At 48.8% G+C, this 22,074-nt stretch overlaps 1 protein-coding gene across 4 annotated transcripts in view; it reads right to left on the bottom strand.

Annotated features, from left to right (window-relative positions):
- Positions 1 to 1,685: 1,685 nt before the first annotated feature.
- Scara3 (scavenger receptor class A member 3) overlaps positions 1,686 to 22,074 on the bottom strand; it is a 31,674-nt gene continuing 11,285 nt past the window's right edge. For 2 of the 4 annotated variants that reach the window (XM_050152314.1, XM_050152313.1), the window contains 5 exons: positions 18,938 to 19,036; positions 17,566 to 17,685; positions 14,090 to 14,188; positions 11,833 to 12,876; positions 1,686 to 3,445 (listed from right to left, as the gene is read on the bottom strand). In XM_050152314.1, coding sequence (XP_050008271.1) covers positions 2,994 to 3,445; positions 11,833 to 12,876; positions 14,090 to 14,114 — 1,521 coding nt within the window. In that variant the 5' untranslated portion in view covers positions 14,115 to 14,188; positions 17,566 to 17,685; positions 18,938 to 19,036 and the 3' untranslated portion in view covers positions 1,686 to 2,993. The remainder of the gene's footprint in view (positions 3,446 to 11,832; positions 12,877 to 14,089; positions 14,189 to 17,565; positions 17,686 to 18,937; positions 19,037 to 22,074) is intronic. The other 2 variants (XM_050152317.1, XM_050152316.1) reach the window with 2 other exon arrangements.

Raw genomic sequence — 22,074 nt, 5'->3', positions numbered from 1 at the left:
GTAAACTCTTGACTCAAGGAATCAGCAATGGGTTTTTTCACCTAGAATCTAAGAGTTATAGCTAAAAGCCCACGCGTGGTCAATCTCAGTCCTGTTCTATTGGTCCTCATGTGTACAGAAGATGCTGGCTGGGGCAAAGGTGACAGGGACAGGGAAGGGATTCGGGGACCACTGAGTGATGGGAAGATGAAGGAGCAGCCAGGTGTCTGAAGGAGGGCGTGCAGTGCTTATATCATCTCCCAATAATCACAGGTCACCCGGACTTCTGGTTCCATAGTCCCTGGCTTACCTATGCACCCATCCATGAGGGGACCCTGTTTGCACGAGCTCAGTGACATCTGCCTTCAGCCTGTGCCCTGAGTCAAGTGACTCCTCAAATCACACTGCTAGAGGCTGGTTTCTAATACTCTAGGCCTCAGATGGCTTTTTGTAGCTTGGCTCTTACATTCTCAAATTGATTGTTTTTTTGTCCCTGTGTCTTTTCTGTCATTTTGTCCTCTAAGTGTATCCTTTGGAACTGAACTCCGATGTAGCTTCGTTGGGATTTAGTTCCGAGACCAGCTGATACCCTCACTTACACTTTTCTTCATCCCAGGGCCTGGCCAGTATTGTGGCAACCAGCTGTTCAAGACTTCTGGAGGTTGGCCGGTAGTCCAGCGGTGTGAGGCGACTCTAGCGGCTGTCTTTCCTGTTGTCCTAGTGCTACTAGCTGGGCGTCACCCTTCTGAACATGCCCTGTCTAATCTCTGAGACTTGCCTCCACGCTCCAGCTTCCTCCGCCTCTCCCTGCCTTGTTTCACGCGAGGCTATCGATGCGTCTGCCCTCCTGAGGAAAAGTGATCAGGCTGGTTTAGGCCTTACTCTCCCTCGCGATCCTTAAGCAATGAACTTGGCAGCCCACACATGGCAGGTGCTGTGGGAAAGATGGACCTCATGCCACACAGAGGAGCAAGGCTCATATATGATGGTCTCATCCTGGTTCTTCCACATTTTCACTTCTACTGGTTACCCCTGACTCCTGCCTACCCCACAACAAACCAGTGCCCTGGCTTTGCACAGGGTTACATTTGACTTAGCAAATGAATTTACTCTCCCTTTAAAGCCCCCTGTGGAGCAAGGCCCAGTTTGATTTCCAGGGAACCACCTGATCTCTGTTTTTGCAGGCCCCTTGGAGAAAGTCTGGCCTTGTCTTTTCCTTCTTTTTTGTTCTTTTTCTTTGTTTTAGAGACAAGTGGAAGCAGGAGGCATCCCTCTGGACTCCGGGCCTGTTCTATTTTCTATTTTCCAGTCTCACTGTAGCCAAGTAACTACAGGGTCTAGCTGCAAGTTTTAAGGATTTTCTTCACCTAGAATCTAAGAATTACGGCTGAAGGGTAAGGCCCATGTGTGGCCAATCTTAGGTCCTGTTCTGTTAGACCTTGTGTGACCAGAAGATGCTGGCCAGGGAAAAGAGACGGGTATAGAGAGGGGACCCACTATTTCCAGCTTGGCCTTGCCCTTGATGGTAATTTCTTAGACTCTTGTTTGGGCTTCTCTGCCAACCACTAGAACACCCAGGGGATCTCAGTGCTCAGATTCTGTGACAGAACCCTTGGCAGTGATTCCCCCACTGAAGGTCAGTATGACATGGATCCCAGAAGGGATTACTTCCTCAAGCTGGGTACAAATACTAGAAGACACATCCCTCCTGGAAACAGCTCTTTACTGGGTCAGTGATACTGTGTCGTGTGATATTATCATATGTAGACAGGACAATTATACAGCAGGGGGTAGGTGGGTTGTGCAAGCCAGTTGCACACTGATGTTGAGGATGAAGATGACACAGAGGCTTTGGGCAGGAAGAAGACAGGTCTCTGAGGCTATGCAAGGGAGCAGACAGTGCTGTCCTTTGCCCAGGACGGCCAAAGTCTGCTGGAGTCTGAAGGAGCAGGGCAGCTTTATGGAAAGTGTCTGGAGACAATGCAGGCCTCTCCCAGCATCCCTTTCTGCCAGTGTATATGCGAGAAGTTCATGAAAGACGAGAAGTAATGTCAAAGGCTCCTTGTGCATGTCCACGCTCTTCCCATGCCTGGTCCAGTTTGCTGCTCACATGGGAAAGAGCTCCAGTCATCTTAGGTCATGGTGGGGTGAGGTCAATGTGCATCTGTGGATAGGACAGCCAAGAGTAGGAGGCAAGAGCTACCCTGTTATCAGGAGTGGACCCTGCAACAGCTTCTTCCTCCCTGGCCACCACAGGGAAGCCCCGTGAGAACATGGCGTGGCAGCCTAGGTTGAACAAGGGATGGCTTCACAGAGAGGCTTCATCCCTGCCTTGTCCTTCCACCTCCATCCTTGCGGTCTTCCTGGAAGCTGGACAGCAGGCAAGCAGAATGTTCTGGGACCTGCAGGCTCTCTCCCTGCCAATGAAACCCTGCTTGGGTTCTTTCCAGGTCACTCCTGAGGTGCAGAGGTAAGGCTGAAGAGAGGAATGTTCTGAACTTGTCAGAGGCCCCAGAACGGGGCCCGAGAATGCCAGTCAGCCAGAGTTCTCCTGCCCTGTGTGGAACAGGGCAACTCCCTCTGACTCTGTTCCCATGGCTGTTGGGAGAGGCTCCCTGGAGTCTCATCTATAATGCTCCAAAGGTTTCCCTGGATTATTTTCAAGACTAAAAAGAAGCTTCTGGCTAGCATGGGTGTTAAGTCACTGCAGAGACTGAGCTGGTTACCATCAGAGAGGTCTGAGACATTCTTCCCCAGGTAGCCACCTCTCCTTCTAACCAGCCATGGAAACCTAGTAGGTGCCCCCACCACTGGCCAGCAGAGAAATGGGGTTGGGCAGTGAGCTGTTTCCCTACGGTACAGTCATTATCGGGGAGCTTAAGGCTATGCAGTCAGTTCTAAGAGACACCCTCATATCAGGACCAAAGAACAATAATTGTCTGTAGATAGTTGGCCCTTCTGGCTGCTTTCTCTGACCCCAACCTGCATTGCAGCATCAGGCCCAAAGACCTTCTTCAGTAGGGGCTCTGGTTCCCTGGAGGGCCTGGAGGACCAGGTAATCCAGGGGGACCCTGGATGCCTGGTTCACCCTTAGGCCCTGTGGCCCCCCGTTGGCCTGGTGAGCCTGTCTTTCCTGAAATCCCTGGTTTTCCCTGAGGCCCTGAGGGTCCTGGAGACCCTGGGGGCCCTTCTGGCCCTGGGGGCCCCACATCTCCTTTGGGGCCTGGCTGCCCCCTTGGCCCTCCAGTGCCGTAGCTACCCTTTGCGCCTTTGAATCCTTGAAAGCCGCGGGGGCCAGTTGGCCCTCTTTCTCCCACAGGTCCTGGCTCTCCAGGCTGCCCCTGAGGACCCTGTGGTCCTGGGGGCCCCAGGCTGCCAGAATCCCCTTTCGGTCCTCTGCTACCAAGAGGTCCTTTTGTGCCCGTGTCTCCTTTGAGTCCTCTTGGTCCTGGAGGGCCGGGGACACCTAGGGTTTGGATAGAAGAAGAGACATGTCACTCATGAGGCTTTCCATAAGCAGAGTGGGCACAGGGACAGCTGAGGTTCAGACAGGAACTTGGCCCAGGGCTGCCACTGCTGGGCTCTTAGGTGATCGCTTTACTGTTGCCGGAGTCGGGGCTGGACCAGCAGGTTCTATGCATCATGTGTCACTGGGCCTGGTGGACTGCTAACACTCCCAGTTCTGGCATCTAGGCTCTTAGGAAGCTTCACACACAGCCAGCACGCACACGCGCGCACGCACGTGTGCATGCGCATAGGAGAGAGGTGGGAAGCATAGTAATCCAGGATGCTTCCATCCTGCCCCAGGGCAGCGTGACCTTCTATGCCTCCTGGGATTTTGACTGCTGTTTTCACTCCCTGCCCTACCTATCCTGTGACCTCTTTGGCCTCTAGGATCAGGGGTGTGGAATCACAGAAGCATCCCACAGAAAGGGCAACCGCTCCACTCTGGCCACCCCCTCCTCTCCTAGGAGCCCCCAAGGCTGCTGCTTCAGGTCTTTAATCTACACAGAGAATTCAGTGCAGCCAAAGCCAGCACTGGAGGTGTATCTCCTGGACTCGAATAAACCAGCCTCAGAAAGACAACAAAGTCATTTCTTACATCTTAGCGCTGGGCATAGAGCCTGGCATGCCGTCAGGAGAATTTGTGAGAAGAGGGCGTGTCTAAATCTCCGGGCCCTTATTATGGGCCTGATGACGGGAAAGAGACTTAACTTTCAGCATGGCGGCCATGCCAGGAGTTGAGTGGCTTCCCATCACCCTACCTGTCCGTGTAAGTCTGAGCGTCACCACTTCTCAGATCTCTATCAACTCTGAGGATACGTGGCAGAGAGTAGCTGCCACTCAGCCAGGGCATGCAGAATGCCTTAAGGCCACGGGGGACAGACTGGCCTGAAGTGAGGACAGTTGTGGAGAGAAGAGCACCAGCTCTTGTGGACGCAAGGCTGGATGCAGACCTGTTTTCTTCTGTGGGCTCTGTGTGGGTGAGGGCCGGGGTGATGGAAACTGTGAGCCCCAGAGCCTGACTCAGCTCTCTGTGAGAGCTCAGCTGGCACCCCTGTCCCTTGGCAATGCAGTTGTCAGGAGTTGGTGAGCTAGGCGGGATCTAGTCGGGCTCCTTCAACTGAAATCTGGAGAGTGAAGTGAAATCCCATTGCGAGGCTGGGGGTTGGTCCCGTTGGTCAAATGCTTGCTGTTTTGAGGCTCTGAGTTCAATTCCCAGAACTTGTGAAAAAGGCTGGGTTTGGTGGCCTGTGCCTGGCACTAAGGGCTGGGGGTGGGGGTGGGAACAGGTGGATCCCTTGAGTTTGTTGACTAGCCTAATTGTCAAACTCCAGGCTAATGAGAGGCCCTTTTTCAAAAAACAAACAAAGCAAACAAACAAACAAAAAACAAGGAAAATGTCTTCTAAGGAATAAAACCTGAGATCCACATCTATAGACACAAATGGATTCACAAGGATGTGTGCCCCCTGTGTGTGTGTGTGTGTGTGTTTTTTTTTTTTTTTTTCTCTTTTTTTGTGTGTGTGTGTATGGGGGGGGGTATACAATTAGAAGGGCTTCTTGAATGAAGACCAGATCTCAGTGGGATCTTTGAGGGAAAGGATGCTGTGTGTTGAAAGCTGAGAGTTCTCGAAGTTGCCAGAATCTTACTCCATGGTCCTGGATCACCTTCATCCCAGCTGATGTGACCCGCTGCCCCTTGCCCCCTGCCCTCTCCTGTTCCCTGCATCTCCTTCTCAAAGTGTTTCTATGGTGAGCCAGGTCAGTGAATATCTATTATGACCTAAACTGGAAACCAGAGCCTGGCAGTCAGCCCCACTAGAGCCAATAAAAAGCTTCAGTCAGCTCTTGCCACCGCCTGCCATGGGACTCGGTTCCACCTCAGCTCACGCGGCATGCCAGCAGGGTGGTTGGGGCCTGAGGACAGCTGGCGGGTGATGGTAGCAGCCTGGCATTAGACAAACTGGGAGACAGGATCTGCCCTTTTTATTCCCAGAGAGTCCCTCACTGCACAGTTACCGGTGCAGCACAGACCCAAGCCGATGCCCACCTCCCCCGGCCTGGCAGGTCTGTCTGGGAACTGGCAAAATCACAGTGCCTGTCCTTATTCTGCTCCTGGCATCTGGGCCAGCTGAGATTTGGAGAAGCAGAGGGCCATTCAGCAGTGGAGAGGCCCTGTGAGGCTGGATGGCAGATGGAGCAATGCTGGGCAACCCTTCCCCATTCCAAAACTCAGAGTTTGACGGAGAGCAGTACTAAATACCATCTGTGCATACAACTGAGTTAATTCAACACATACAGCTTAAGCTGTTCTTAATATAACCTTGAACAACTGAAAGTCAAACGCCCATGGCTCTACAGTGCCTTGTCCCAACCTCAGCCCTATTACTGGGTGGGCATTTGTGCCATGCCTCTGTCCCTGCTCCTTCTTGGAAGTTCCTTTGGATTCATCCTCTTCCTGTCATGGGAACAGGCTGCCCCAGAGACTTCCCCAAGTCCCCTTGTTTTCCACTCTTTTTGACTTTGGGTGGAAGAGACTGCACCCCCGCGTTCAGTCTGAGGATCTCATAATGAGTGTGCTATACCCTGCCCCTAGGCCATCTGATATACCTCACCTTCTCACTGGGGTCCATATTGTACAGTGCCACTGTCTCCTGGAAAGGGCCTCTCCTCCTCGGCCCAAAGGAGCCAAGCAGCCACTGTGAGGGTATCTAGGCTCTCCCTGTCAGTAGCGAAGGAGAAAGCGCAGAGACAAAAGGCTGCCTGCCCCCCTGCACCGCTGCTCATTCCCTGGGCTTCTTTCTAGGGCCGATCCAAGTCATCTTTCAAGGGAGGACTGTGTGCCCATCATGCTTGGGGTGGACAACTGGGCAGCAGCCTCAGCCTTAGTCACACCACCCATTCCTCTGTACCAAGCATGAGTACAAGCATAATCTAGAAGAGAAAGTCCACCTCTTTCTTTATGCATGCTCTCTTGGCCACCACCGCTGTTTATCCCGGGGAACCCGGATGAGTCTGCAGCAGCAGGGGCCTGGGGAGAGCAAGCAATGGGCTTCTTTTCCAGGCTTCCCCCCGCAGCTACCACTGCTGCCCTCAGCACCCCCTAAAAGGGATTTCTGGGCCTCTTTCATCCAGTCTGGAGCCATCTGAAGGGGGTGGGGGCTCTAGAATCCTTCTCTGAAGAGCGCCGAGGGCTCCTTAAAGAGTAAGGAGAGTCAGGCATGGTGTACAGCTACCATCTGAGCAATGACAGGGGTGGGGGAGTTCGGGGCCATCCCGGGCTACATAGAGTCTGGCTAGTGAGATAGTAAGAGCTTGTCTCAAGAAAGAGCACTTGCTTAGCCTGTACAAGGTTCTGGATCCCATCCTTGGAACTTCCATGAAAACTAAACAAAATACGTGGACAGGAGCTTGGAAAGGTTCCTCTCATAGGTGCTCAGATAGTCACAAGAATTGTGACGCAGGGGAGCCCGTCTATCCCAGGACAAAGGCAACAGGCAGCAGTTAGCACAATGAGAAGAAAGATGACTCAAGGCTGAACCCAAGGCTCTAATGACCTGTCAGTTGTGATGGGACTCTGGTGTGGGCAGAGCACAGGGCAAAGGGGAGGAGAGCGCAGAACCGCTCTGAGCAGCCAAGAAGCAAACACCGGCCTGGGCCTGGTGGCTGAGGTAAGGAACCCCAGGGAGGTCCGTCATTATTCAGGAAGCCACAGGCTATAATTAGGCTCTTGGGCCCATTAGGAACCAGCCACAACTGACTGCATGTCTGAGGTAAGCAGAGTGGGTGGTGGTTCTGTGGTCCATACTCAGGATTAGGGAAGATGAAAGAAATGGGAGTGGCCAGAAGAATCTAGTATCTCAAGAAATCACCCTGCCTATCCATGGTATGAATATTGTATACATTTATATACAGACACAAAGGAAGTGGAGTTCTACTACCATTGTAGTCCTGTTGTTTCTCATTGTAAAAGCTAAGCATAAAGTTTTGCATTCAAAAGCACTGCATTTGTAATGTTGAAAAAAGTGCATCTATAAAACATCTCTGGCATAAATCTGCCCTTTAGATGCCTATTATGTAGTCTTTATCAGTTAGAACCCTCTCTGTACACTAAGAAATGTGCAAACATTAGTATTCATTCATTTTAATTTATAAAAATGTTCTATCATTGTTATATATAATGAATCAACTACATATATATTCCCTGAAATTGACATAGCTACTTTGATTTTTTTACCTAATGGAACTGTATTATGTATACAATTTTGTATCCTAAATTTTAAATGAACATGTTCCATAGTTAATGCACTGAAATGCTTGAAGCACTAATTAATCATTTTATAGAAGTGTTGTGTGTTATTTTGTGACTATATTACAAATATAAGAGAGGAGTAACCTAGCTGAGAGCGGACAAGCGATTAAGCGAGTAGGCCTGCGTGGATTCATTTCTCTCAGCTCCTCGCTGCTGCTTGAGTTCCTGCCTTGACTGCCCCTCAGAGACGGGCTGTAATCTGGAATTGAAAGCTGAATCGACCTTTTCTCCCGTAAGTTGCTTTCGGTGAAAGCAACAGAAATTAAAGTCAGGCCACAGTGGGCGAGGAGACGGAATTGAAAGTGATGAAGGGCTTTACCAGCACTCAGCTAATGAACAGTGATTGTTTTTTTTTTTTTTTTTTTGCCTCTAACTCCAAAAGGATAGGCCTGTAGTCCTAGCAGAGACACTGTCTAGCACAGGTATTGTCTAACACAGACATAAAAATTATCCTAGAGACGAGGGAAGATAGGGTTCTAGGAGAGAGGCATAACCAGCATGGGGGCACCACGGAGTTTCTGTTTTGTAAATGGAGGCTGGTCCTACCCCTTCATTTACAGATGACAGAGCACAGTTGGAGAGATGAAGCAAATTCGCCTAAAGTCCCAGAGCAAATTATAACCCAGCCTCCTTTCCTTCAGGAGATGCTCAGCAGCTCTTTCGCTGCCTGTGGCACCGTCAGCGCCCTACCTGTGTTCTAACAATCAGCTCTACACTGGCCAAACAGTGGTTTACTGCCAGCTCCAGTGTCACGGCCTCAGGGTCAGGCCTGTCTGAGGGTGAGGGATTAATTTCCTCTAGGGTGGGGTGTGCAGTTTACCTGGAAAGAGTCTTCCAGATAGGAGAAGTTGTGCATGCGGTGGCTTAAAGATCAGGAGGCATATTGGCCAACAGACACACTTAAGATTGCACCATGGGGGCCACACGCATGCATCCTCTCAGTGAAATGATGAGGGAAGCTTTCAGTTTCCATGGAAACAGCGCTGAGCTTTGTGGTAAACATAAAATGAAACAATAATTGAACATGTTCTCTCCTACCCCACCCGGCCAATCTATATCAAGGAGAAAATGAGCTCATGGCAGGAGAAGCATGAAGATGTCGAACTGAGGGTCCCATGTACTAAAACAGATGTCCCACTGTGCTTCAGATGTGGTTTTGTAATGACATCTCTGCTATGATCAAGGCAGCAGCAAATGTCAGTCTCCAAGAACTCTGGGGCGCTACTGGCTCTCTCCTCCATTTGCCATCCCTTGCCCTAAAGCAGGACCTAAGTAGAAATGTCTGAGGTATTTGCTCTCAGCACCTCTTTTCCTGAGTGGACAGTGGACACATCTTTGAAGAACTGAAGTAGGGCACCAGTAGTGTATGTGTGTGTGTGTGTGTGTGTGTGTGTGTGTGTGTGTGCACGCTCATGTGTGTGTGTGTTTATGGCTTGTGCGTTCATGCATGTGTGGGCATATGTGATGTGGAATTCCCCTCTGTGTGCTCAAATATGTTTTATTAGCACTGGCTAATAAAGAAGGGGCCAATGCCAGGTGTCTTTCTCAATTGATCTCCAGCATCTCGCTGGACCTGGAGCTCATTGTTTTGGGTAGACTGGCTGTTCAGTGCGCCAGGAGTCATCTTGTTTCCATCTCCCCAGTGCTGGGATGATAGGTGAACGCTGTCACTGTGCAATGCTCCTGGCTTTTATGTAAATACTAGAAGTTGAATTCAGGTCCTCGTATCTGTGCAGGAAGCAGTTTACCAACTAAGCCATTTCACCAGTTTCTAGGATTTTCAAACTCTCGTGACCTGCACATATTGCTTGACCATACTCTTTTGTTTTAGGCTACTGCTTTGTAAGGTAGAGTCACACCAGAACCTACTTTTTCCACCCACAAAATAACCCTTTTCTGTAGAGTATATGTCCAAGGGCTCCAGTGGATGTGTGAAATCACAAATAGTAGTAGACCCCAGATATACCACCTGTCTCCCTGTATACACACACCTATGAGAAAGTTAGGCACATCTCAAACTATGCAGTTTTTCTCTTGGTATTTTTAGATCATGGTTGGTCATGAGTAGTTTAAAGACAAAATTGCAATGGGTGGTGGGGGACTATGGTCCGATACTTAATCTGAAGTTCCACAAATCAGAATGTATCAATGGGTCACTACTGGGAAACTTGGGATTTCCTCTGTTCTTAGAGTGAATTCAGCATCACACAACTGGCAGAATGTGTACCTTAAGAACCATCCCCTACTGCCTTCACTGGAGCACAGCACCCTAGAAAACATTTTTGGTGAAATAGGGTGGGAAGGTTTTGGTTCCCATAGAAATTCTTGGTGTCTAACTTCATTGCAAAAATTAAGTATAGCAACAGACAAATAAAACCATTCTCTATGACCCCATCAGTCCAGAGTGAAGAAAAATAGTTTCTAGCGGCAGGACAGACACACTATGACATCAGTTGAAGTTGACACAGGTTCAGGGCCAGATGGCCAAAGAGGAGCAGAGCATCAATGATGTAGGCTCCAAGGCTAAAGGTGTCCCTGGTAAACAAATTGCAAAGGTCCTGCCTTGGATACTGTAGAGGATTCAAAGGCTGAAGGGGATAGGATAGAGTGGACTCCAGGCCTCCTTCCCATGCGGCAAGGGCCTGGAAGACATGCTTTTCATCAGGATTTGGGAACCATTGGGAGATCGTGAGAAGGCACAGTTCACAATTTCACTCAGTGACCCACTAGCAAGATGTTTGCATACTGTTGCAGCTTTGTGTCCTCCAGGGTTAGAAGATCCAAAAGGACAAATGCCTTCAGCAAAGACACAGAGGTGACTCAGTTGAACAAGAAGTTAGGCCACTTAAGGGCTCCTGTGACTCTGGGCCAAGCGGGAGGGAAGGAAGGAGGGAAACGCTGTACTTGCTCACACGATTGAGGTCAGTGTGACTGGCAGACTGAACAAAGCAGATTATCCTTCCCATTGTGGGGTTAGCCTCGTCCAAGAAGGCTAAGGCCAGAGTAAAGCATAAAGCTAACCCTCCTTTAAGTAAGAGATTTCTTCCTGCCTGGTGATCTTGAACTTGCCAGTCTTCATAATCACACAAACCAATTCCTTATGATCTGTCTGTCTCTCTGTCTGTCTATCTATCACTTAGCTATCATCTATCTACCTACATTCTACTACTGCTTTTTCTGGAGAATTCGGACGAATAAGGGGATTTAGGGGCATATAGGAGAAGAAGAGTGATGGGTCTCTGAGGGGCGCATAGCTGGACGGGCAGACAAAAGCGCCAGCGAGGGGGCAGAAAGGGGGAGAGGGAACATAGATGGTTTCAAAAAGACAAAGTCTGCATATTTGCCTAAGTGGACTAAAAGAAATCCATGAATTAATCAAATTTTCCTTGAGAGGTGAAGTTAGAAACTCTATCACCTTCACCAAGAACCTCCCTCCCTCCCTCCTTCCCTCCCTCCTCCCTCTCCTTCCTTCCTTCGCTCTTCACTATATATCTCTGAGACTTAGTGTGTAGTCAGTCCAAGCTGGCCTTGAACCTGTGATGATTCTCCCACCTCGGGCTCCCGAGTGTTGGGGTTATAGGTGTGCAGCAGCACCAAGCCTGGCTCTCAAAGACAGAATTTTTAAACATTAAAAGCTGATTTGTTTTTACTTGTGTATGTGTGTGTGCCACCATGCGTATACATGTGCCTGCGGAGTCCAGAAGAAGGCTTCAGATCCCCCACACTTAGAGGGACAAGTATTCGTCTCCTTCCTTAGGTGGTCGCTGGGAACTGAACCAGGTTCTCTGTAAGAGCAGCTCATGTGCTTAACCACTGAGCCCCTCAAAGGCATTTCTGAAAGCTGTCTGCTGCTTTGGGAATGGGTCACAGCACGCACGGCTTTGGTGATGTTTCCCTATCCAGCACCCTCTATCAGCCACCTTCTATCCAGCATCTTCTATCTATGTACACACATCGGAGATTTCCATAAAGCCACGTGCTCCCGTAGATAGGAGAAACCTCGAGTCCCTGGGAAACCCGGACTGCCCCTCCTCTTACCTCGCAGGATGGTGACGTTCCGAAGGATTTCTCCATGCTGTGAGTCCACGGCCTTCATCTCCTCCATGATCATGGAGAGGTTTCGGACATTGAAGTCCAGCCGCGCACTGAGCAGAGCGAAGCGCTCCCTTAGCAAGTCTGTGGTGCCCAGCATGAGGGAGACGGACTTATTTAGGTAGTAGAGTTCCTCGGCATGGGTGTGGAAGCCCAGTGTGCAGGACAGCCGCACGTCGTCCAGGTACTTGAGCATGCTGTGCACGTGGTTGTCGGTGGCATTGATGTTGGTGAAGATGGTGCCAATTTCAATCTCATGAGAAGCCATACGTCCTTCTAGAGACTCGAATCTCTCCACTGTGCGGTTCTGGGCATATCGGGTGTGGTATTGGAGATCATGCATGTTCTCCTCATGGTCATCCAAAAAGGAGGAGATGTTGTCCAGCTGTAGCTGAAGGCCCATGACCTGCAACACCAGGTCATGCATGCTCTCAGAATTCTGGCTGATGCGCTGCGAGGACGCCCCCAGGGTGGCCTGAATGGTCTTAATCATTTCTCCAGTCTTGGCAGAAGTGCTGCGCAGACCCCCAAAGAGCCTGGTGTAGTTCTGCCAGTCCGTGACCATTTTCTGTAGGGTCAGGGTCTCCTCGTCTGTCTTCCGCTGGATGCCATGGATCAACTCAGCGGTCTGGCCCACTGTGAAGTTGATCTGGTGGACAGCAGCCCTGACATCATAGCACTCCTGGGTGAGGTCCTTCAGGGTGGTGTCCATGCCTGCTGTGGTGGCCTGCCAGCCCCTCACCTGTGCCAGGAAGAGTCCCAGGGACTGATTTACCTGGTGGATGGAGAAGGAACAACTGCCCATCTCCTGGGAGATTTGACTGCTTGTGGTGGAGAGCAGCTCATGGGCCTGGGAGGTCTGGTCCAGCTGGACCTCCTGGGCCAGCAGCATCTTCTGAAGCCCCTCCAGCTCCTCTTGGAGCTTTCTGATCTCCTGCCCCAGCTGCTCAGCCTCAAGGCAAAAGGAGCAATTGTTCAGGGCTTTTGGGTCTTCAGGAGAAAAGGGGACAACATTTTCAGTTAAATGGGACAAAGGTGCTTTGTGTGTGTGTGTGTGTATGTGTGTGTGTGTGTGTGCGCACGCGCACATGTGTGTGTGTACATGTTTATATCCATGCAGGCACACACGCACATGTGTGGAAGTCAGAGGACCACCCTGGGTGTTGTTCCTCATGTGCCGTCTATTTTGATTTTTAGACAGATCTTTCGGCTGGCCTGGAGCTTGTCAATCAGGCAAGGCTGACTGGCAAGCGAGTGCTAAGGATCTACCTCTTTCTGTCACCGTAGCACTGGGATGACAAGTGTGTGCTACTGTATCCACCTTTTCCACATGGATTCTTGGGGTTAAGCTCAGGTCACAATGCTTGTGTGGGTGAATTGTCTCCCTATCCCCAAAAGTACTTCTTGAAACGCAGGTACAGGGAACTGGCAAGTGGTTTCCAGACCTTGCTTCCTTTCCTGCTATGAAAATCCCTCTCACAAACCCCTAGGGAATTGCATCTTTACTCTGCAATCTGAAGGGTGGGATTTTAGACAGCTTTTTGCCCATAGCATCACTGCATTCTCAAGAACAGAGCTTAGTGACCAAGAACCTCCAAAATGCCCTCCATTCAAAAATTCCCACACTTATTTTAATATCTACTGTCTTGGTTGATATCTCATACTGTATTTGTAGGTAAGGTGGCCCTGGTGAGTTGTTTTCCTTGGGACTCCTGAGGAATAAGACAGAAAAGTAGCTTGCCAAATATAACTCTATTACCAGGTGTCAGGGCAGCACTTTCTATCAGCAACATAGGTGATCTTTGAACCCACGTCTGTTATGGCTCCTTCTGACTGGAGAACAGGATAGAGACCATTATAAACTGGGCTCTGGCTTAAGGCAGTAGACTTGGAAGGGGCTCAGATATCAGGAGGCTTTGCAAGGTCTTACAAATCATTTGAGGTGCATGAGGGTGTTTTGAGAATGGACCGTGCTTGCTTTCCTTGTCTGCCTATGACCTGTGGCTAGATCAATAGCCCATATAGAAACTCTTCCCCCAGTCCTTGTTGTATCCCAGCAGCCCTGCCCTCCTTGGATGGACGGTGCTCATCCAGAAAGGGAAGCAGGAATCAGTGGCTGGTCTAAGAGAGTAGGCAGCACCTGCCCATCTTTCGGTAACACAGGATGGAGGGCCCTGTGTACTTCTGAACACTAGAATCTTACCCAGTCCTTGAAGATTTTCTTGCATCTACACAAGCTTCTTATTATAGATGGATTGGGCCAAGGAAATGTCTTCTGCGAGAGAGTCCACCTTCCTGAAAACTGGGGGAACAGAAGAGATACCAGGCTGGGTCATGGTCCATAAATAGCCATCGTTGGTGAGATCATTTTTATTAGTCTGCCACTGAAACCTTTTATGCTTCTCCCAGGAGAAAGGCTTCCATGTGACCAAACCAAAGTGCTTCTTACTCCCCCAGTTCAGCATACATCCCGGTACAAGAGCATTAATTCACCTACCAGCCCGGGTTTTAGAAACAAGACCTCCTCATAAGACAGGATAGAAAAACTTCACAAACATATACTGATAAAATTATTCTTAGTTCCATCATCACTCAGAGAGCAGTCACTGCCATCAGTAGCTTCAAGTGTCTTTTTCATCTAGTGATGTGTCCCTGGGTACCCCCTTGACAGTCACACAGATAACACACTTTAGAAAATAAAATGCAAAACTGTGTGACTCTGACCATCTCGTCTACTTTCTCTTATCTGACTCGTATAGATACAGCACCATGGGTATTTTTCTTCTTCCTGCCATCTTTCCATTCAGAGTTTGTGTTTTTCTTTTTAAAAAAACTTTAAAACTTTTTTTTTCTTTGTAAAAATTTTGAGTGTGGTGTTCACTGTCAGTGGCACCGTGGCACTGTGTTACACACAGATATTTCCATACAAGAATAGAGTGCACATCTAGCAATGACCTTCCATCCCAGCTTTCTCCTTTCTCCCCGCTGCACTTGGTCCCATTTGTTCCCCTGGACACTTTTACCTCTCCTTTCATGTCATATGTACACATGAGACTTTCTATCTCTCCATACAGTCTCGGAACTAGAAGTTAGAGGGAAAATATAGTATTTGTCTTCATACATGTCCCAGCAAATGTCATCTTTTTCTTCATGGTTGAAAAAATTCCTCTGTAGCTGGGTGGTGATGGCATACACCTTTAATCCCAGCACTTGAGATTAAATTAAAGGTAGAGGCCTCTCAAGTTCCAGGCCAGCCTGGTGTCCAAGGCGCATTCCAGTACAGCCAGGACTACATAGAGAAATCCTACCTTGGAAAACCGAGCCAAACAACCAAACAATCCCAAAAACAACACAAGAGAAAAAAATCCATTGTGCACATAAACCATCTTTTCTTTATCCATTCTCTGAGGTTGGACACATAGGCTGGTCTTTCGGAATCATTTTTCTATTGAGGTTCAATAGTCTCTTTAAAGTCATGACCTTTGGTGACCTCACCATACTCTATTTAGGAGCACATCAGGGCTATAAAATATCCTCTTACAAAGGACAGTCCTCTCCTAAGCTTATAAACAAAATCTGCTGTGTTGATATGACCAATGATCCATCTTAGAAATAATCCTTATCCATGATAGTTGTGAGGACACGATTCTTCCCTTGGGATAAATGTGTGTACTATAACCCTTTGATTTGTACAGATCCTTGGTACAAAGTTTCCTCTAGAGCAGCCTATGCTACCTTACAGTTCAATTCAACCTGGTCCCTACAGAAGCCGCTGTGCCGAGAGGGATTAGAGCATGGCTCAGCAGAAGCAGGGTACCTAGGCTGGCAGAAGCCTGGATGGCCTTGGTGGTGGTGAGAGGGTATTGGTTGGACCAATGACTGACACAGCTCCTCTGATGGCCATGTCAGGCCTAATGGAATTAGTATCACCCAAGTGGCTTAGCTTCTAGACTCAGATTGACATAGTCTGCTGGGTGGCTTTGGGCAGATCAATGAAACTTTCCAGAAGGAACAGAGTCATCATTGAAATAACAACATGGAGGCAGTGACTTCTAAAGTTCTTAGCTCCTCCAAACCTTTGTGCTTTCAAGTGATTTAGAATTTCTGGGCTTGCTCTAGTGAACATTGTATACCTCAGATCTGTCAAGAGATCGAATTAATTAGTAACAATGACGTGTTTGAGAGATCCTAGGGACAATCTCACACACTGTTGGGTTGGGGTAGTGCTTTACAGCCGGCGATAGTTATTTCGTTTGAGCCTTCTCTCAATTAAGAGCCCACATATAGATAAAGGGAAAGAAATAGAGACTTGATAATTGTTATTTTGACTCTAACGCTTCCTAATGTCTACTGGGCCATCAGCCAGGGGTTCTTTCCCTGTGTTCTCCTGATTCCCCACACAGTTCTCATTTTATAATTGTATATTGATTTGTTGAGGCATTGCCCTTATTTTTTCTGCCTTCTCATCTTGTTATGGTTTTTAGTGGAAATGTGCACTACAGGCTCATGGTTTTGAACACTTGGTCCCCGGCTGGGGGTGCTGTTTCAGAAGGCACCTTTCAGAGGTGGAATCTCACTGGAGGTAGTGGGTCACTGGGAGTGGGCCTCGAGAATTTCATAGCTGGGCCCTACCTTTCTTCTGTTCTCTGCCTTCTGTCTGATAAGGCAATGAGTTTGGTCATCTCCTCCTGCTGTGGTGCCTTACCCACCACGAGGAACTGCTCTCAAATGATAAACCAGAATGAACCCTCCCTCCCTGAAGCTGCTTTGTGTCATAGCAAAAAGAAATGCAACTAATAAAGCCAGGGTTGGTTCCTGACTACCCTCACCCAGGGACAGGACCAAGTGCCTTCCCAGGAGGATGGTCACTCTCAAGGTCAGTACCTTGGGTGAAGGTCACTCAGGCCTCCATTGCCTCTCTCTCCTTATTCCCAGTCTTGTCCCTAGTATCAAGCCGGTTGGAACAGATTTCAGTGTGATGTGATCAAACTGATTCTAGACAACTGACCTTAAACTCTTAGAATCTCGAAAGCAGAATCTGCCGGAACCTGGCCTGCCATAGCACCGCGGTCACACTGACTGTACTGTGTATGAGAAACACCAGCACTCGGGTCTCCTGACCTCACCTGCAGGACTCTGATTTTGCAGGTCTTAGTGAGAGCCTAGAATTTATATTTTAATGAATGAATACTGAGGGTGATCTTGATACAGATGTTACCCATACTGAAGGTAATCTTGATGCAGGTGGTACCAATCTTATCTTGAACAGCGCACACAGAGACCATACATGGTCATAGAAGTCGCTTGATCCAGTGGTCACAACCCAGGGCTATACAAGAGATTCACCCGGAGAGCTAAAGTTATGGATTCACTCTATCACCCTGGGAATAGGAGGGGACAACAATATTCTGAAAACTCCGACATGATTCCAACACACCTGTCCAACTCGTCTGGTCTGATTATTTTCTTCTACTCAAAGTCTTACATCAAACCCTTATCCAGAGATTAGAAGCAAGTCTAATCCCTCTTAGCGTATTAGCCACGATGAAGTCCAAGCCAGGAAGATGCTTGTCTGGGTTACAAGTGACAGAGGTGGAGCGCTTGTCTCTACAGGGGTAGTTTTTGGTGTAGAACCCTGATCAACTACTCCCCTGCAGGGTCAAGGAACTCTGAACTCACCCAGAGAGGCTAGCACAGCCACGGCCACCAGAAGCAGAGCCAGGAAGAGGTACAGAATCCTCACCGACGTGTGCAAAGATAGATTCTTCTGACACCGGCTGCAGCGGGGTCCTGGCGAGTCTGCAGAGGACAAGCAGAGGGCAGTGGCTTGGGTCAGTGTCAAAGGCTGGACTAAAATGCACAGTTCTGTGTCCCTTTTCTGGCCTGCCTTGTCACTTTTCAAGTCAGGCTCCTGACGGGAGTCTCCCACTTTTATCTCTTGTTTGTTTCTACTTAGACTGAATTTCTAAACCTTTCTGGAATAGAGGAGACAAAAGCAACCCCTTCCCCTCCTTACCAGTCTTTCTTTCTTGGTTGTATCTTTATTCACCGTATGAAGTGGGAAGACGCCTTTTCCCTCTACACTGGTCCTACCAATGATCCACAATCCCAGCAGCCTGTGTTCTCCCCTTGCGCGTGTGTAAACATACACACAGCCCCACCGCCCAATTCAATGCTCTATTGTGTGTTCTACCCAACCCAATTTGCCCATGGCTTTCCGGGTTACAGCACTGGAATTCTCCATAAGAATTTCTCAGTAGGGGCAAACCATGATGCTTTACAGAGAATTTCAGTGTTAAGATTTAAAGTCCCACTCCTGGGGATTCCCTTGGCCCCAGGCATGCCAGAAGTTGGTCACCAGTTTTCAAACTGGACAAAGGAACTGTGGTTGTCTTGGAAACCAAACAGGGAGTTAATGTCTACCAGTCGGGTTGCTGCACAGGAGGGAAGAGGAGGCAGGTGTTCCGGGGACCCCTGGGAGGTGACCAGTGCCCATTGAGAATATGGGATGGCCCCAAGGTGAGTTCAGTTTAGCTGCAAACGATGACCACTGTCCGTCATGAAAACCCTAGCCTCTGGTCCACATGGCACACTGGAAGAAATGAGGAATTCTGAGGGCAGGCCTGGAGCATCCCTGGGTAAGTACAATGTCCAGTGAAGGAAAGGACACAAGGTGTACTCTATACCAAATGCCACCGAGTGTGGCGCGATCTATACAAAGTGCCACTGACGGTCCTAGTCCAACCAGCATGAGCAGCAAAGCAAAAGACAGACCTTGGGTACAGAGTGTCTGGCTAGGGGAGATGGTAGGGGTTCCTGGAAGGGCTCAGGTAGAACCCTAGAGGCATATGATGCTTATGCCAAATGCTAATCTCTTCCACACTGCACAGTCCCAGGCCTCACACCTCTGCCCTTCACTCCCTAATGGACAATAGGAAAATGAGCTCAAGAATTCTGAAGCCACGCATCTGGACACATTGCTCACCAGTCTAGAGACGAAGGCAGGGAATTCTCAGCTCCCAGAGCAGACAGGGGGTCCCTGGGTACTTACCTTCTTGGGTGCATGGGAAGGATGGCATGTCCTCGTCCTCACCAGCCGGGTCCTCTTCAGTAACACACAGTACATCCCTGTCACTGCCAGCCGATCTCACTGCGGTGGAACCAGATGGGTCAGACTCTGCCTTGACCCCACGCCACTCCCTTCCCTCTCCAGCTCACATCCTGTGCCCACCCAGTCCTGTACAGTCTATACAAAGTGCCACTGATGGTCCTAGTCCAACCATCATGAGCTCAGGTGACCTGATGAAAGCTGAGACACGGGGCAAAGGTAAGACGTAGATGGTCAGGTTACTAAGTATCCCCCCCCCATTTGGTAGAGGGGTGCTCATTTCCCACAGTTATAGAAGACACACAGCCCCCCCCCCCCACTGCCGAGTCTGCACCTTGCTCAGACCCCTGTGGGTGGAACAAAGATATAAAGGAATGTGTCGATTGGTTCAACCCATGGAACAGAAACAAATTCCCTTCTGCAGGCACAGTCTGAATCTGGCCCTGCATGGACTCCAAGACTGTGCCTGGCCGAACTAGGAAGAAGGAGGCAGGAATCAAGAGGCGGGCAGTACATTTTGCTTCGTGTATGTACTTCATTGGAGACCCACCAAGGTGTCAAATGGAGCATGGAAGAGAAAGGGGCCAGGGCCAGGCGATTCCCAAATAAGACCTAAATGGTGTGTCTCACTATTGAGAAAACTTCTCTCCTTCCCTTCCCCTCCCATCTCCTCCTCCTCGGAAAACAGGGATGAGGGAGGAGCTTTAATAAAGAGGCGGAGCAAGTCTTGGGGCCTGACTTGGACTTTGCCCTGGGAAATGGGGATAAAAGCCAAGGAGGAAACCTAAATTACTTAGAAGAGGCATCTTTGACTCCCCCTTTTAAATGGCTTTATTTATTTAAATATTTAAATGTAGATTATTTTATTCATTTTGTCTGCAGGTGTGTAGTGTGTGCACAGACATGCCATAATTAGCATGTCTATTGGTCTGTTTCAATGAAAAGTTATAAGATTTTAACATAGGGTTAGATCTGGCCATCAATAGGAAGACGCTCGGGAAGAACTCAAGTGTGACTGTGTGCTTCCCCTGAGAAAGTTCTGCTTACATGTCTTAGCAATAGCCATATATGCCATGAAAAATATTTTGTTTGTAATTGTGTGCATAGGTGTGTGTGTGTGCCTGTGTGGGTGGGGTATGTGCATGTAAATGCCGTGCCCACATAGGCCAGAAGGAGGCAGAGGAATTCCCCTGGAGCTCGAGTTGTAGCCAGCTGTGAGCCACCTGACAACAGAGTTGGGAATTAACTCCAATCTTCCGGAACAGCAGCAAGTGCGCTTCACTGCTGAGCCGTCCTCTGCAGCCCCAAAGCCCTATGTACCATTTCCATGGCATCTGAAGCTACAGCTCAAATGACTGAGAAAAAAGATTCTCCCTTTTTTATACATAAAAGGGCTTTATACAATGCTTGTGAGTGAATTTACTGGATCAAACTATAAAGATATTTTAATGATAAGGTAATAACAAGTTTCCACCAAGGAAGGATATAAAAATTGTATTTCTAACTGCATGGCATGTACTAATCTGCTGGCACCCCCAATGAGTGTCATGATAAAAGCCAATGTATTTACAAGTTTAACTCCAATCGCCTGCATAGTTTATCTTGTACACTGAAAAATTGTGGATGAAAGGCTTGTGGTGGAGGGACATTGTAGGAAATTGTACCTCAGGGGTAGAGCCAGTGCTCACAATATATGAGACCCTGGTTCAGCCCCTAATGCGTGCGTACACACACACACACACACACACACACACACACACACACACACGCACAGTGCGTGTGAAGGTACAGCTTTTGGGGTCTAAGCTTTGCTGTGGGAGCAGTGATCCAGCTGCCCCTTGTAGGGCTCATGGTCACAGGTTCCCATCAACCCTGTATTTGTTTCCCCTCTGGCTGGAGCTCCTAGTTTAAATGCCACCCCCCACTTCCCTTTCCCCCATCCTCCTCCTCTTGTTTCTCTTCCAAGAATTCATCTTCTTTGGGGCTTGTTTTGCTTAATCCTTGGAGATTTCTGTTTCCTTCAACTTCCAGCTAACTAACACATTTGTTGATTACTTCTTACCTAAACGCCAAAGTTCCAAAGAATGCCGGAAGCAACCACGCCTAGTTTGTTCTCCTCTTGTTTCATTTTTGAAAAGTGGCGAAGTGTTGGGTCTGGCCTCAAGGCAATCATCAGGACAATCCTATAAATTTTACAGCCTAAAGTATCAGTTTTATGGTCAAAGAGACTGAGAGCCAAAGACATTAGGAATGTTACTAACGGCACACACAATACAAGCGGAGAAGCCAAGATCTGGACTCAGAAATCTTCCCTCTCTGGCTGACATACTAAAGCTCTTCAGAGTTCTGAGTATGGCTCCTGCATCTACAAAATCGAAGGGTAGAAAGGAGAAGGGATAGACACTTCCCTGGGCTGGCAGACCGCTGAGGGATGTGCCAATGACCAATAACCAACACTCTTGGGTTTTGTAAACCTTTGGCTTCTGTGACCTCAGGTCCCAAATGCTGCCCTGTGACCGCTGCAATCAACTGGGAAACTGAGGTGCAGAGTAGATTTGTCACTTAAGGTTCATTGTCAATTTATCAGACTGTACTCACCTGGGGGTGGGCCTCCGGGGCATGTCTAGAGTGTGATTATCTTGATTAAAATACCTGAGAACCTGTCTATGGCAGCAGCACCATTCCCTAGCTGGGATCCTGGAATATACTGTGGCGAAGGGGAGCTGAGCAGCCATCAGTCATTACTCCCTGCTTCCTGTCTGTGGATGGGAGTGGCCGGTTGATTCAGGCTCACACTGACTTCCTCGCCATCCTGGGCTGCACCTCTGACTGTGAGCCCAAAGAAACACTTCCTCCCTTAAGTTGCTTTTGTCAGACTAGCTTGTCATAGCATCAGGAAAAGAAACCATGACAGTGGGCAAGAGCACTTGAGAAGCAGAGGCAACCTTGCATGGGCTCACCCGGAAAGGAACTGAGCAGGGTCCCATCACTGCCACAAGCCCCCTCTGCTGAGCCCCCAGGTCTGTCCAGCTCAGCTGATACTGGACTAAGTCCTTCGCTACATGTACTCCAGTGTTGTG

The sequence above is a fragment of the Alexandromys fortis genome, unplaced genomic scaffold, assembly GCF_014885135.2.
Source record: "Alexandromys fortis isolate MF-2015 unplaced genomic scaffold, M_Fortis_MF-2015_v1.1 scaffold_75, whole genome shotgun sequence".
Classification (NCBI taxonomy): Eukaryota; Metazoa; Chordata; class Mammalia; order Rodentia; family Cricetidae; genus Alexandromys; species Alexandromys fortis.
The sequence above is the reverse complement of the archived record's forward strand: the minus strand, read 5'-3'. Positions and strand labels throughout refer to the sequence as shown.